The sequence below is a fragment of the Pseudopodoces humilis genome, chromosome 3 (genome assembly GCF_049639895.1).
Source record: "Pseudopodoces humilis isolate 2021_Gansu_Grassland_sample_001 chromosome 3, ASM4963989v1, whole genome shotgun sequence".
Classification (NCBI taxonomy): Eukaryota; Metazoa; Chordata; class Aves; order Passeriformes; family Paridae; genus Pseudopodoces; species Pseudopodoces humilis.
Genome location: NC_142202.1, coordinates 21312351 through 21328171, shown reverse-complemented (window position 1 = coordinate 21328171; position 15821 = coordinate 21312351). Strand labels below are relative to the sequence as shown.

Below are 15821 nucleotides of genomic sequence, written 5' to 3'. Positions count from 1 at the left end.
CTCCATATGGACAGTGATAAGTGCAGTGAAAGAACCTGCATCTATATAGGGGGTGATTCTTGGGAGATACCCGTAGCAACTTGCAGATACTTTGTGTCCTTCTCTTAAAGATATTAAGTCCGTGACGGGCATGGTTAGTGCAGTGCCTGGCCCCCTGTTAGGACCGGCAGAGTGCTGTTTTGTTATGGAAAGCATGGTTCAGTGCAGGGGCTGTCATGAGCAGTGGGGGTGCTGAGACCATTTGCCCCTTGGAGGAAGAGGTCTGGCTAGTAAGTGGGCGTGGGCATTCAAAGCAAAGTGCTCTTGTTCATGACTTGGTGTCAGAGGGCAGAACTGCTTTGCCACCCCTGTCTGCTCTAGGTGGCTTTGTGTTTATTACTGTGCCCTTAAAAGGTGCAGTCATGGGCATCAGCATCAGAACTAGGCTGACCTGTCCTTCTTACCCATGGAATTTTACTTCCTTCTCCTCCACCAGGCCAGATAACTGTCCAGCAAGGGGAGGGGTAAGCTCAGAAGTGCAGATTCAGTTGTTGCCCTGCACTTCAGAGCCTGTCAGATCTCCCAAAGGCTTGGGATGCCAGCCATGTGCTGAGCCACCTGTGCCTGTTAAATGTGCCCAAGCTACCCCTTTGCAGGTAAAGCACAGAGGCTGGTTTTTCCCTGGGGGCCCAGGGCAAAGAGAACCATTCTTTCATGGCTAGAAGTGCTAGGCCCTCGCCCCTTCCAAGACCAGATTTCCCCAAAGAGGCAAAAGTCTGGTATTTGAGAGCTGAGAAGCAAAATTGTCTTTGATGTCATGGAAACCAAATAAAGAACAACTACTTTGTTACTTTTCAGCAGTGTAGCTCTCAAGGATAGCATCCTTAGCAACCACTCTGCTGCTTGCAAGTGCAAGTGGTGAAGAGAGGAACACAGGAACGTGGTGTTTGGAGAATCCTTGGCATTGTTAAAGAAAGGTTTTAGGTAGAGGGCTTAAAAGAAAGACAGGGAACTGACTCAACTGTGACCTTGATCTGGGAACTCATCTGAGTGTCTTGTAAATATTGAGAAAAGTCTTGCTGTGACCCATAAGAGTAGGAGATATAGAGACAGCTTCTGGAGCTTTTAAATAGGCATGTGGAGTTTCTGGAAAAAGTTGCAGCAAATGCTGTCCTTTTCTTCTTCCTTTGATGTAGCACAGCAGCCTCAAGGACTATCTCCTGGACAAGTGCTGCAGAGTGCTGTGTAAGAGCAGCACTGGGTCATTTTGCAGATTCTCAAGCTGCATTTTCTCCTCTGCCCCTTTATAAGCAGCATCTTTGGGGGGCCACCTTCAAGCCTGAGCGGAAGCTGCAGCAACAGCCTCTGAAACACACTGTATTGACCATCAGAAAGCTGGAGTTTTGCATAGCTGTCAGCTGCAAAGCCCAGCACAGCTGCTTGTACAGGGTGTGGGGCCATTTTAACTTTGGTAGTTTTTATAAAGCATATTTTTTTCCCTGTTTGAAATTAGTTCTGAGTCTACTTACGCCTAAGTTCATATATTCAGTGTTGTTTCTTTTTGCACCATTATGAAAGCTGTTGTCTTTTAAAATGTCAATTATTTTTGATTTTCAAAGCAATTTAGTAACAAGACGTACGTGCAAGCCTGATGCCCAAACAGAAGAAGCAAACTTTGTGGTTTCCATATCTCCCTAAAATTCTCATTAAATGTGCATGAAAATTACATGAAGTATAAAGAAAATACACTGCTGTAGTTCTGTGAGATATAAATTTAAGATAAAATAAGAGATTCTCAAATTCTAGGATCACATCCAAGGTATGTCCCAGCTTCAGGAGAGGTGCATTTTCCAACTGGTGCTTGCTAAGGGCCTTCTGAAGCACACTCTCTGGTTCAGATGCAGGCAGAATTTCAAGCTGGTTTTCTCCTGGTGCAGAGAGAGGAAGGAGTCAGGATGTTTGCCAGACCAGGAGAGCTGGAAGCGCTGTCACACCCATGAGGCACATACCAGTGTATCTGCATCAAAACAAGGCATTTCCTTGCTGCAAGTGAAGATCTGGATATGCTACAGGTAGACAGTTACTGAAATCATCAGACTTGGACCTTGGAATGGCAAGGGGAAATTGCATTTTGATGTGCAGGTCTGCACTGGTGTTCATGAAAGTTCTCTTTTCCTATCCTGAGGGTCTGTGGTGACTGATGTCAAAGGTGGCATCATTAGCAAATAAATTAGCAGAGCTTTTTGGGTGAAAGAATGAAGAGGGGAAAATAAAGATCAGATATTTAATTAGAGGGAAATTCAGGGAAAATAGCAGTTGTGCTGGGAAAGCTTTGAGAGACTAGTGTGAGGGGCATCACTGCTGGAGCACATGGGTTGCTTTGAGCAACCAAGGAAGGACCAGGACTCCACCATTCCTCATGTTTCATTGCATCCCAGGAAGTAAAGGGGTGCAAGTAACCCCCACCACAGATTCTGGGGTGTGCCCAGCCTGAGATGTACACATTATGTGGTTTTTGGGGTTTTCCTGTGCAAGACCAGGAGTTGGATCCTTGTGAGCCCCTTCCTCAGGATATATTCTGAGTTCCTTCCAACTCAGGATATTCTGTGATTTCCCATCGAATGGTATTTGTGTCACTGGGGTAGGGATAGTGCTCTTGCCTTAACTTGAGGTTAACATGAAATGCCGTTTCTCTTACCTGACTGGTGGCGTAGTCCTCTGTCTCCCCCTGCTCTTCTACCTTCTGGCAGTGATGCCAAAGCTGAGGCAAGGGCTATTCCCATATTCCTTGTGCAGCTTGCAGAACCAGAGCTTTCCAAAGGCAGGCAGTGGCCACAGGCTGGGTCTTTGCAGGAGCATCACAATCAGCATCAGCCTTTTCTACTTGAAATTTACACATGGTAAAAGGTGATGGTGGGAGGGGAACTGGTGATGCATATCCTAACTCTGGATAAATCCAGCTGTGCAGCTCAGAGTGTAGTCTGGAAATAGAGAGGGCCTGACCACAACAGAGAAGATTCTGGGATACCTGAGCAGCATGCTGAGCATTTGGACTTGCTGCTGAGGGCCTTCTGAAGGCAGAGGTAGCCTGACACTTTGTTCAGAATATTTGTCTCATTTCTAAAGGCAAATGAAGCTTTAGATTTTTTTTATCCTCCTTCCTGTATTTTTTTTGTTCCTCTGTTTTTTGATGAGAGTGAGGGTTTTTCGTTATTTTTCTTATTGCTGCCTAGATGCTGAGCTTGGATTTTTACTCTATTCAGAGGAGCAGGCTGTTTCATAGTGCTTAATTGCTGTAGTTTTGGGAATTGTTCTGGGAATTTAGAGTTTGCATCCAGCCTGCTTCACAACAGAATGTGATGCCTCCCCATCATTGGGCTCTTCTATTAGACTTTGAAACAGTGAAACCGAAGTATTGTAAAGAGCAAAACTGATAAAAATGGAGAGCCTGATGGGAGCTGTGGATGTGATTGTAAATCCTTTTAAGGTAAGAAGTGACTGTAGAGCACACATGTAAAAATCAGTGTGTACACACATTATTACTGACTGTGCTACCACTGGTCACATTTTAGAGAAGGGCCTAAAATATTTATACCAGGCTTTTTTGGCTCTTTGGACAGGATGGGTGCAGAAATCTGATTGTATAGCATTATTAGACAACCATTAACTTCTGTAGAGATGTATGAACTTAATTCATGGTTGAAATGTTATTCATAAGAGAAAATTTTAAAGGCGTGATTATTGAGGAATGGTTATAAAATGTAATAGCAAGCAGATAGAAGTGAAAATCTTTTATAGTAGTCTAGAGGATTAGGAAATGTTCTCTTCCTTTAAATGTATTCCTTAGAATGCTTTTGAAATCTTGTCATGAATAAACTGAGTTAGCACAACTCTTTGTTTCAAAGGAAGTATTTCATTATTGCAGAAAAATTGCACACTCTCAAAATACTTGCAACAGCTTACTGGAATGTGGAACCGAAATTAGGTTTGGAGAAAAAAGTTCATGTAGAGTTTTCTTTTTTTATTGTTCTTCCTCTTAAAGCCTTTAGTTTTAGATTGTAGAATTTGGGCTCTTTTCTTAACTGCTGTTGATATTCCTGCTTGCCAGGGTTTACGTGACAAAATAATTATCAGATCCATACAAAAAAATGGAGATAACTAATAAACTCCTAAATCTGAGCCCAGAAAAGCACACTTTTCTCCAAGCTTTTTCAACATGTATTTATGGCCCTTTCTTTTGGATTTTGTGGGCAATCAGTACTTAAAGAAGTACTGATTTTTAGGAAGGAATTGGGAAGGCGAGAATGTTGTTTGGAAGGAGTGAATGGGCTCAGTTTTGGGGAAGGCTTTGAGGAGTTGTTTTGGCCTTTGAGGATAGCATATTAAGGATTCCTGAGGGGGAAAAATAGGGGGGCAGGAAATCGCTCTACCTCGTTCAGGATCTTAGAGTTTCTCATCACAAGGGAAAAAAATTGATTTTTCCTGATAGTTAAGCATTTCATCCACAGCATATTTGCTTACCAACCATTTTCCTTTGTGACACAGCTGTTAAATATTGCCTCAGAATGCTGACCTTCCTTTTCCTTTTCACCTTTGTGTGATAGAAATCTACTTGGGGAGGTCAGGTTATGCTTAAAAGGAGTTTGTCATTCAGCAGCTCTGCAAATGAAGTTGTCTTGTTGGTGAGGAAGAGATACAGGTCTGTAGTTCTGCTAGAAGCTACATGTTGAATTTTTGGAGGAAGATCTAATGAATTGTCTCAGTTGGCAACTAGAAACTGCTGAAAATATTTGTTCACATGCCAGAGGTATATGGCATACTTAAAAGGTTGATCTTTGTCCCAAAAGACTTCCAGTTGAAATGTTGTTCCCCTCTCTGACATGCAAGCTTTGAGTTGGCTCTGAGAAACTACAAAACATAGTATGGACAAACATCTATGTATATTAGCATATTAACTACTTGAATAGTCAATACCTGCCAATTTTCTTGCTGTGATGTTAATTTCTAGATTAATGATACATAGCTAGCTACTTTTTTCTAAGGCAGTTTTAGGAATCATTTCTGTTGTGCACCTTTATTATTAAAAGGATTTCATAAAGCCCACCAGAGAGCAAGAGAACCCTACTTATAATTCTGTATTTTATGTTCTTCAGACTTAAAAAGCCTTTAATTTGCTTTCTCCTCCTCAGTGATCTCTGAATTATTTTGTACCCAGAATACCTAAGGCTTTGATTGATTATTATTGTGTGTTAAGAACTAAGTAATCAATTGCTGGGTTCCATTAAGCATAGAAAATATAAAAATTCATTGCTTTTTTCTTTTTATAAATTTTTGTTTTCAGTGTTATCTTGACTTTTATTTACTTGCAAGTTGTTTTTTTCCCCCCACTAAGGACAAACAGAAAACTTCTCCTTTCATCTTCAGTCTCTCTGATTTATGATAAATTTAGTTTCCTTCGGCCTGGCATTTGCTTCAGCAGGCAGTCTTCCTTCAAGTACCACCCTGATTGATGTATAATCTTTGATATCTTCCATTAGCCTCCAGGATCACTAAGTTCAAGGCCCTCTTGGAACCTAAGGAGCCCTGCCGAGGAACTGAAGACCTTCAGAGTCCTTGGGGTGATTGACAAGGTAATTCTTCAGTGTCTCTTCAAGAATTCAGTCATAAATCGACTGCATGCTGACATTTTGTCTTTGAAGCTGTGGATCTTAAGGATATGAAACAAAAGGGGAAAATGACTCAAATGCATCTGCACTTTAAAATAACAAAAGTAGAAGGAAAAAAGGCTTTTATCTAAGCAATTCATGTAAGGTCATGCAAAATGTATTTGAGCTAAAGGATAAGGTACATGTTTGGTAGCATTCAATAGGATGAGGCCTGTTTTTCAAAAATGAAATCGTGGTTGCCGTTCTGGGGTAAGGATAAGCTGATGTGTTCTCAGTTGAGCAATCTGGTGGATACTAGAAATACAGAACGGTAGAAATTCTTACTTTTGAACTCCTACTTGAAATGGGAACTGGGGACACACACAACTGTTCTCCTTCCCTGAGAATTCAGAGTTGAAATCCCTTGCCAAGACAGAGATTCAGCAATGAAGCCAAGCTTATTTTCGAGTCATGCAAATAGAGTCTTCCAAAATCCCAGGATAATACCCGTCTGTAAACAGTAAAGGACCATACGGATTTTTTTGCAAGCCTAATTAAGAGACCAGAAGAATTGTTGGGTTGTTTTGATAATGCTGATTAGTTACCACCTTACCAAATACTTTTAAGATGATGCATTATTCAGCAGTGTGACAGTGGCTAATGTAGACTGTAACGGCTCGTTTCCTTTTTGCTGTGCCAAATCCCTTGTGCCTTTTGATAGTTCCTTATGTAGTCCCTGGTTTGTGCATGAGCTACTGATGCATGGTCAATTTATGCATTTGTAACGTGCATCAAAAACCTGTGGCTCATCCCTTGAGGTCTGTATTTCTTGGTTTCTTTTTCTTGTTGGATTGAACCTAGCTGTTGGGACTGGCTTTTGTTTTTCTTTACCTGTTTCATTATAATTGTGTGCATAAGTTGATAACTTCTCCTTAGAGGGCTGTATGCATTAGGTGTGCTTGTTTTTATAGCACACAAGGTTTTCTAAGCTCTGATTTCATATTCATTGTATCTTCTTTCCTCAGTTGTAAGTACAGAATTTAGCCTGTATTCCACTCTGTATACATATCAGAACACCTATCTGTAGCACCTGTTAGTAGGCACTAACTAAATTAGTAGCCACTAAATGGATGCAGTGTGCATGGATTTTGTGAATTTTTCTGACAGAATGAGCCTGCAGAAATGATGGAAATGGATCAAGAAAGACTTTCTCAGTATCTCCATTCTTGTGTAATGCTAATGAACAGCTACTGGAAGATGCTTGATCAGAATGAAGCTTTTGCAGTGGTACCAGATCACCTTATCTCTCTCTTGGCAGTTTCAGTAACTGTCCCAGGTGTGAGCTGAACATGTCCAGATCTTTGAAGCAGAGTTGGGAAGAATCAGGGTTCTAATGATGACAAAAATACAAAATTCTCAAAGTTGGAGATGTATGCAAGGAGTAGTGGGCCTCCATATTCTGTATGCACATACCTGTGCATACAGCTGGAATGCTCCTGTGTAAACAGTATCATAGGGCTCAGAATTCATGTTTAATTATTGTGTAGAAAAGGGTGCTGGACTCTTTCAGGTGTCTCTGTACTCTGCATTCCTACTTCCAGATTCTCTCGTCACAACCTTAGCCTTATTCTGAGTGTGCTGCTTTTTAGCGTGTATTTCTAGGTGTTTGTAAAGTTGTGAGGCAGATGAAAGCCCAGAGAATATTTTATTTGGTTTTATAATGCATACACAAAATGCATGTGAAGATGAAACAAAAGTGTGCAGATGCTGGAGATGATGCCCCTGATAGTTAAAAGCACCTTCTCCCTTCCTTCCTCACCATCACTGTCATTTCTCTCCTTCTCTGCTTCCATATGCCCTAAAGCTCACATCATGGAGAAATCCAATCAGTGTGTAAGTATCCTTGCTGCAGCCAAGGAGATGACATAGCGTGCTTGTTCCTGAAAATGGATTTTGATTTTCAGGGCCGGCATTGAAGATGCTATGCTTTTTGGCACAAGGCTGTAACTGATTCAGCACCATGCAGAGTTTTGCCTGAAAATAATCCTCCATTCTAACCCTAAGGTAGCTACTTTGGTTTCAGCAGAAAATGGGTGTGTGGGTAGTAATGAGCCACCGGCATTGTAGCTGCTGGCTTGACTAACCCTGTGCAAGACTGGCTTAAACACCCTGACTTAAAAATGGTGTTGGTTGGTTAGCAGACTTGTTCTCCCACTGCTGAAGCCCAGAGTGGTGTCTGCCTGATACAGTGCTGCCTCGAGAAAACCAGCTGTTAACCTTCCCTCATTTAAATGCTGAAAGGTTCAGTGCTTCCCCTTAGAGTAATGTCACTCTTTGTTCTTCTTTTGAAGCCTCTTCAAGTGTTTTGAATTGGCTTCGTTTTCACAGACAAAATGCTTGTTGCTACCTGAAACTCTGGGTTTTTCAAACTATTTTAGATTAGGCAGCATGATTAGATATTTAATTTTAGCCTAATTTATTCTCAATGTGCAATCTTTCTTTCCCTGTCTGCCCTTTCACCTTCCTTTAAGCAATATTGTCACCTCAATATTTTTGTTGCCTTGACCCTTTTCTGCTAAATCTGAGAGAGTTAGAGATCTTAGCATTACTAAATTACTACTATTAGTATTATTAATTTAAGTTACTAAACTTCTTAAAAAATTATTGTGAAAATTCAGGGAAGAATGCCCATGTCTGCCTTGCCTCGTATCCTTCTGCTTCTTCTCTCGTGCAAAGGCTGTAGTATAAATCTATTTTAGTAGACCAAAGAGGACTTACATTTTGCTTAAGGAATCCATTCTATTTATTTTTTTTTAGTTCTGCTGCTGTGTTTGCTCACTTCATGGTGTCAAAAGTTAATGAGGTGGTGTTTGTAGGTATTTCATATGTTTAATATGTGAAGAGGCTGCCTGTGAGTAGGTTTCTGAAAATAGAGGTGTAATCTAATTGTAAAGGTGGCTTTTGTCCTGAAAACGTTGTGGAATGTGAGGTGCTGCTGTTTGGTCAGCAAGGCTCTTATTAATGTTACCAGAGGTACTGCATTGAAAACAAATACCTAAATATTGTAGCTGTTGTTATCAGCCACTACAAGTGATCATTATTTTTTCAGCTCATGTGCCTTAAAGTAGGAAACTTCTTTTTTGGAATAGGAAAAGGTTTTGCTTTCAAAATTTGCCTAATTAAAAATCAAGGTTGCAGGTTCTGTGCTGAGCTTCTGCCCTAGGCAAATCTTTCCTTTGAAGCTACAACCGGCCCCTAAAGAAACGACTTTGTTATGGTGCTGCTGGATACCTTCACAATGCTGTTTCAAACCCAATTTCTTATTCTTTAGAACCCTCTGTTATTTAGATTCATTCAATTTAAAGATTCATCTTGAAAGCGGAGTGCATTAAGTAATAACTATGCCTCTGTAACCAATGGCTGTCTTTTATGTCTCTTCTATCCCCTCCCTGGTCCCCCATCAAGGCACACTGTCAGTACTGGCACTGGCTGCGTTCAGTTCTTCCACAGCTGTCCACGCATTTAAGCTTGTTGTTCAGTACACTGTTTGTTAAGCTTTATTATGAAACCTAAAAAAAAATCACATACTCTCATCAGGGCCTTGTGGTAAAATTATTTTCAGAGTTTCAGAGATAGATAACGTTTTTTAGAAAATGGAAGCAATTCTGTTAATTGTGAATATAGGATATTTTTTTTGTCTCCTGTTCTGTCCTGAGAAGTCCTAACTCTGGTGGCTGTACACTTTGGTGAAGTGACATTAAAAATACGCAGGAGAACGAAAATAATATTATTAATTATTTATAAAGCGTGATTACTACTTGTCTGCTTAATGAATGAAAGTGCCAAAAAACAGAAATATGTTGAATATACGTCAACTTCACGTGCGTATTCTGCAGACCCAGAGCTGAATGCAAACAGGTTATGGCTAGTTCTAATGAAATTTAATCAGAGGGGTAGGAGGAATAGGCCCTTCTTATGGCAGCATGTGTGGTGTTGTGCATGAAAAACAGGCATAGCTGACTATGTCCTTTTAGTGTTTGCTAGTAACTTAAATATTCAGCCTTTTATTATGAGGTGAGACTAAAGACTGTTGCAGCTGTGAAACGGAGTTGACTGTAGCAGATGTTTTCTCTCCCTTGGCTCTCAGGTGCACTCTGTAGAGCATCTTTTGATCATCTTATGGATTTGAATGAGTGGCTGTGTGTGCCTAAGAGGTGTGGGGGGAAACGGGAGCTGGAATGTACATACAGATGGGGCACAATGGAAAATAGCAGTGGCAAAAACACTGAGAATCTGAAACGGAGTAATAATAGTAACTATTCATACAAATAAACTTTTAAGAGCTGGTTTCATGTTTTGATAAACTTTTAGTTTCTTAAGTGGCTTGCCAAGTGCTACAAAATCAAACCACCTACAGAGTTATTGTCAAAACTGATTTCTTGGCTCACTGCCTTCCTTTCTCTACTGCTATGGGATTATTCCTAAGTTACTGTCAGGTTTCAAACTCCAAGTAACAAAGCTTGCTCAACTTTAAAATGTAGTCTCTCTGCCAACTAGAAAGTGTCCTGTCCCTTCTTCCTTGCCCCCAAACACCTGCCACTTGTTTTCCTGAAATCTTTCCATTTACACAAATCTGAACATTTCTGAGTGTTTGTTGTTGTAACCCTTTGTTTCTCTCTAGCTTCTTTCTTGTTTATCTCACTAAAATTTCTTTTGACTTGGAGTGAGATTTGGTAGAGTAATGCAAATTTTGCCCTTGCCTTTAGAGAAAAAGAAATTACATTGTTGAACATTCTTCTGCTGGCTGTGCTACATGTCTTCTGGCCTTCAGAAAGAAATAAATTATTGAGGTGTTTTCTTTTAAGCCAAAATTATTTAAGTTTGTCTTCCTAACTGTTACTAAGTTGCTCAGTACGTAATTTGTGCCAGGCAATTACTCTGGGATGCCAGTGGCATTTCATATTGTAAAATGCTTTCACTAGTAAAACCTGCCAGATATATTTTCTAGGTTTATATTTCACCATTTGTAATTTATTGGCCAGTTTTTAGTTTACTTTAAGAAAATGGGCTTTCATCTCTGTTACCAACCAACTCAAAGTATTTAAAAATTCAAATTTGAATATATGCTGCTTTTTTAGCATTTTCATTATTTAAAGCTGCACCGTTTGTCTTATAAGTACACTATTATTCTAAGTCATAGAATATACAGGCTGTAAGTTCCTTAGAATTATGGTTTGAAAGGAGGAATAATTGCAAACTGAAGATAATTCATATTGCACAGGTACAAGGATAAGGAATAATCACATTTTTCATACATATTAGCCAAATGTAATCTCTTTCTGTAACAACAGAGGGAGACGAGTGAGAGTCTGGGTGGTGTAATCTGAAAAGTGACAAGAATAAATCTGTGTTAAGTAGATCTTTTTATCCTGGTAGCCTTGTGACAGCCGGCACAGCTGAGGAGAGCAGGAGGAACTGGACCCCTGCTCCTGCCCATCAGCACAGCTGTGTCCTGAGTGCAGCACCCAGCTGAGCTCCAGCCCTGGCTTAGGTTTTCTTGCAGTCCCAAATACTCCTGCCAGGGATCAGGTGGGCTACTTGTCTCTTTCCTTGTCATCTGTCAAGACAGCATTTTCCAGCTGATGGGGTAAACACAAGAAAAAAAAATCTTAGATGATCATCTGACACATACTCAAGTTTGTAGGACTTTTGCTAGAGTATCTACCCTATGAAAAAGGTACATTTGTTGAGCAGGTAAGGACCAGAGTTAATAAGTGGCCCATTGGTGACAATATTTATATGATGTATTTTCAGTATAAAGTACCAATTTAATAACAAAATGGAGCTGGTTTTAAAGTAATCCCTTAGCTGTGTTTTGTCTAGGAAGCCTTTCTTCTGTCTGCTACTGCAGTTAGAGATCTTACTCCATTTTCTTTGATCAGACACAAGCTATTTTTCACTTGTGTTAGTGAACTTAAAGTCACATTTTTGTAAGCAAATGTGTTGACGTGTTTGTTTTGATTCGTGTTAAAAGCTGCTCCAGTAAATAAAAAGCCCAGGTATGTTCTATGTCCTGAAAGAACAGAAACTAGGAAAAAAGAATCAGTATTGAGATGCTGGGAAGGGGAGAAGGGAGTGGGGGGAAAAAAAATCCCAGAAAATGAAGGAGGACTGGAGAGGCAAATGTCTGCAGTGTGACAGGATTTGTGCATTGATGTTAAATCCACCTGCAGGAGAGCAGCGCGGTTTAGAGCAGCCCTTGCTTCTCTCAGTGCTGTCCCCCATGACCTTGGCTGGGTGCTCGGTGGGGTGACTGCTGGTTCACCATGTTCTTTTTTCCTGGTGACTTGCCTGTTGCCTGCCCCTGGGTCTGTGCTCCCCCTTATGCTGACTTCTGCAGTATTCCTTCAGTCTCTTATCTCAGGGCTTTGATGCATATGTTCTGAAGGTGGCCACCGTGACTTTGGGTGGCAGCAGATGGTAAACCTTCAGGCTGCCACCGGCTATACTGGTGTTAAGTTGGAAACTTAACGTTTGATGAAGAATCAGTAGTGCATATGAAAGAGCTTTTACTGCAGAAATATCTTTTAATTAAAAAAAATTAGCATACCGAAACATTTGCTAATTTCTGTGCATTTAAAGGATCTTAAAATTAACTGTTTTCTTAGAGCTAGACTATGGTTATTTACCAAGCAGGTTTTATTTTATTTTTCTTCAATTAATTGTACCTACTATATTGAATTGAATTTAATTTATTTTCCTCTAAGCTGTTGGGTACACTGTAAATCAAATCTAAGAAGCTAATTTTTTTAAGTAGCTGCTATCAGCATCAGAATTAACCCTTGACTTAGGAAAAGAAAAAAAGAAAAGAAAAAAAAAAGTAAGAAATCCTATCTGGCATCATGGAGGGGAGGGGTATTGCTATCTGCACTTCACTGAGATGCTGTCATGCAGTGCTACTGCATTCACTTGTTTTTGGGATGTTCCTGAGAGCTCCAGTACAAAATTAGGATATCTCTGCTGCTGAAGACACTTATTTACAGTAGATATTTATTTGTGGTAATTGCTATTTGTGTGTCAGTGGTTTTGGCTGTGTTGAGGTTATCAGTGAAAAAAATAGAGAAAGAATGAGTAAGCAACAGTCATAAGAGCCAGCGTGATACGTGGACCTTGACTGTTCGTCCATTAGTATTACAAATAGGATTTTGCCTTGTCTCCTTTTGTGTCACAGTCTAGCTGCTCAGTGCCCAGGAGTGTCCTGCTGTGCCTCCTTCTCCCTCCTCTCCAAGAAAGGATGCTGAACGTTACTGTCAACAGCTTGTTGTTAGGAGATGTTAAATATTACAACTTACGTGGTGGAAGAGGTTCTGTCAGCTCATGTGAGCTAGAAGCAGCCTAGGCTAATGCCAGCATCCTGGTGTGATCTGCTCTGGAGAACAGCAGAGTTCTGTCCTAGGGAATGCTCTGTGGAATCCTGTTTTGTCCAATTGTGCCTTTAGGGTAAGGACCTGTCACTTCGCATTTTAAAAAGAGGAATCTTAGAATTACAAAAACACTTTAGCCACAGGAGAGAAGTGTGAAGGAATGCAAACAGGAGACTTGGTGCACTGCTGTCTATAAATTGGCTGTAAAGCATGAGATGAGGAGAGTAAGTGGACACCTGGATCAGTTGTGCACTTCCGCAGCAGTATTGTAATGCATCTCAGAGCTGCTGATCTTTCTCTGCTGGGGCGAGTGATAAAAAGTCAAACAAATACACTTGTCACCCTCTCTTTCCTGGACTTATCCCTTCCTGAAATAGCTTTCTGATAATGACTTACCCATTCATATTGTCCCTTAATTATTTGGGAGAAATCGGTTAAACCACATCTTTGTAATAATGCACGCAGGCTGCTTTCACTTGAAACAAGTTTGTGATTTGCTGGGCCCATGTCAAGTCTGCAGTCTGCCAGGGCCGAATTTCTAAAGTTACTTCGAAGGCTCTTCCTGGGCTTCTTGGAGTCCCTTTTGATGTCAACAGTCTTGCCAAAGGTTGGTACTGAATCAACAGAGAAATAATTGTCCCTAAAATGAAGAGGAGCTGTAAATGAGGTGTTAGTCACTCGGGGAAGGTAAGATGCTTGATGGGAAGCAAAAAGAAAGGAGGTGGTTAGTTGGACAGGGTAGTCCATGTAGGTTGTTAACCTCAAAGGCACAGGGATATTAGTTGTTATTGCAGGTATAAAAGTGTAGCTGCTGCTTTCGTGTTGATGCTGCAATATAACAGCAGATGAAGTTACCCTACAGGGACCTGCTGCCTGCTTTATTGGCATTGGTGGTCGTGGTTCTGTACCTCAACTTACGGGGAGAGGGCTCAGTAATCTCTTCTGTTGCACCATATGCTAATACAGTGCTGATAAGCAAATGTGAAAAATGAAAGGGAGGAATACATTAATTGTATTTGTGCAATAAGGTATGCTATCAAAGGTAATTATTTCATGACAGTTTTAGTTATAGCAGTTGTTTTATCATGGAATAAAAGATGGCTTTAGGAGCCTTTTATTGGAAAGACAATTGTATCAAATTAGTACCAAATTAGATTTTTGTCTTTATAAAGGTGAGCAAACCCATGAGCAGTTTTTAAATTGGTGTCTTCTACTTTACAAATGAACAAATCCTGTTTGAGGGTTAAAGAAGCTATTATTCTGTCCTTTATGCTGACAGCTTCATTACTGATTGGCCTACTGTTGGTATTAAAAAAATGTTTGGCTCCTTATGATCTTTGTGCATGCAACTATAATATTAATACAGACCACGGAACTGTTCATTAAGAAATGACTTTAAATGAGGTTGATGCTTGTAAATCTGGAGAGATACAGATGTTAAATGCTGCCATTCCTTTTCGTATACAGCCGTATGGCTAATAATTTCCAAGTGGCTAAAGCTCTTGTTAGCAAGAGTGCTGGTGTGTTAAGAATGGCCCTATAAATAACTTTAAGAACTGAAGTTGAAGGTGCTTCTTTTAAAGACTATTGTTAACTAAACATTATTGCCAAACAGATGGAAAGCATTCACCAGCCTGATGTTTTTAGGTCTAATTATATTATCGCCAGTCCTGTACGGCTCAGTTGAAGAGGTGTATCCAGAGGCCAATTTATAATCATTTAGCCAACACCTGTTTGGGAGATATTGACAGTCAAAGGGCACATTTAAAAAAAAAAATCACATATGTTCTCGTATTTATCGCCTCAATGTGAACAGTATCTAGTTGCAAACAAACTTGGGAGAAGAGGAAGGAGAATGATTGTAAACACATAGATGTTTCCAAACAATTTTTATCTTCTTTTGGCATCTCTTGTAAAGTGGCTTTTATTTTGCTCTTGATTTGTTGATTTTATTTGATTGGTTGGTGTGGTTTTGGGTTTTTCTTTAATTGTAATTTTACACCTTTTGGTTAAGCAAGGATAACAAAACCAGTTTTACAGTAGGTATTTATTGAGTTGGTTTCCACTGTTTCCGGAAGCCCTTCGTAAGAGGCCTAAAAAATTGTTCAGCAAACTCAGTAGCCTGGGAATATTTGCCTTTCCTTACCATGCCCTTGACATGGAAACTTTGTGTCATTCCTTTGTCCAAAAAATCTCGGTAGCTCCAACTTCTGTTGATTTTTTTCACCTCAAATATACAAAAAAAACTTTTAAAATTGTCTGGAGCCCTAGTAAAAGAGAAGGTGTTGGAAATGGGGAAGAGTCTGTGACTTTATTTATTTTGGTGAAATACAGTGAGAAAGAAATTATTAGAGAAGACTACAGTTTTCCTCACATTTGAGATGCAATGTGGAGAGAAGTAGGATTTGAATGCTGCCATCCAGAGCCAGCAGAGCATGTCTGCATTGCTGCCCCTCACAGCAGGGAGCTAGGGCAGGCTCCTTCTGCCACCTGATGAAGCTGTGTTGCTCCTGATGTGTCATTCCTCTGCAAGAAGTCTTTTTGGATGCCAGCTGATTTGATCTTCACTGCACCTTGTCTGTTCATTTGGAGTTGCTGCATCTTGTCTATTAAACCCTGTGTTAGGTAACCCCAGTGCCAGCATGGGAAAGAAACCCTCTAAGAGTTTAATTTTGGAGCCTAAATATTTTGGTATAACTGTATGTGAATATTTATACTGAAAGCTTACAATGTCTGTTGTAAATAAACAATGAGAGCACACTCTTGTTCCTAG

At 40.1% G+C, this 15821-nt stretch overlaps 1 protein-coding gene across 3 annotated transcripts in view; it reads left to right on the top strand.

Annotated features, from left to right (window-relative positions):
* The window catches only part of RPS6KC1 (ribosomal protein S6 kinase C1), an 86075-nt gene that overhangs the window by 40365 nt on the left and 29889 nt on the right, over nt 1–15821 (top strand). For all 3 annotated transcript variants that reach the window (XM_014252961.2, XM_014252960.2, XM_014252962.2), the window contains one exon: nt 5517–5609. In XM_014252961.2, the coding sequence (XP_014108436.2) occupies nt 5517–5609 (93 nt within the window). The remainder of the gene's footprint in view (nt 1–5516; nt 5610–15821) is intronic.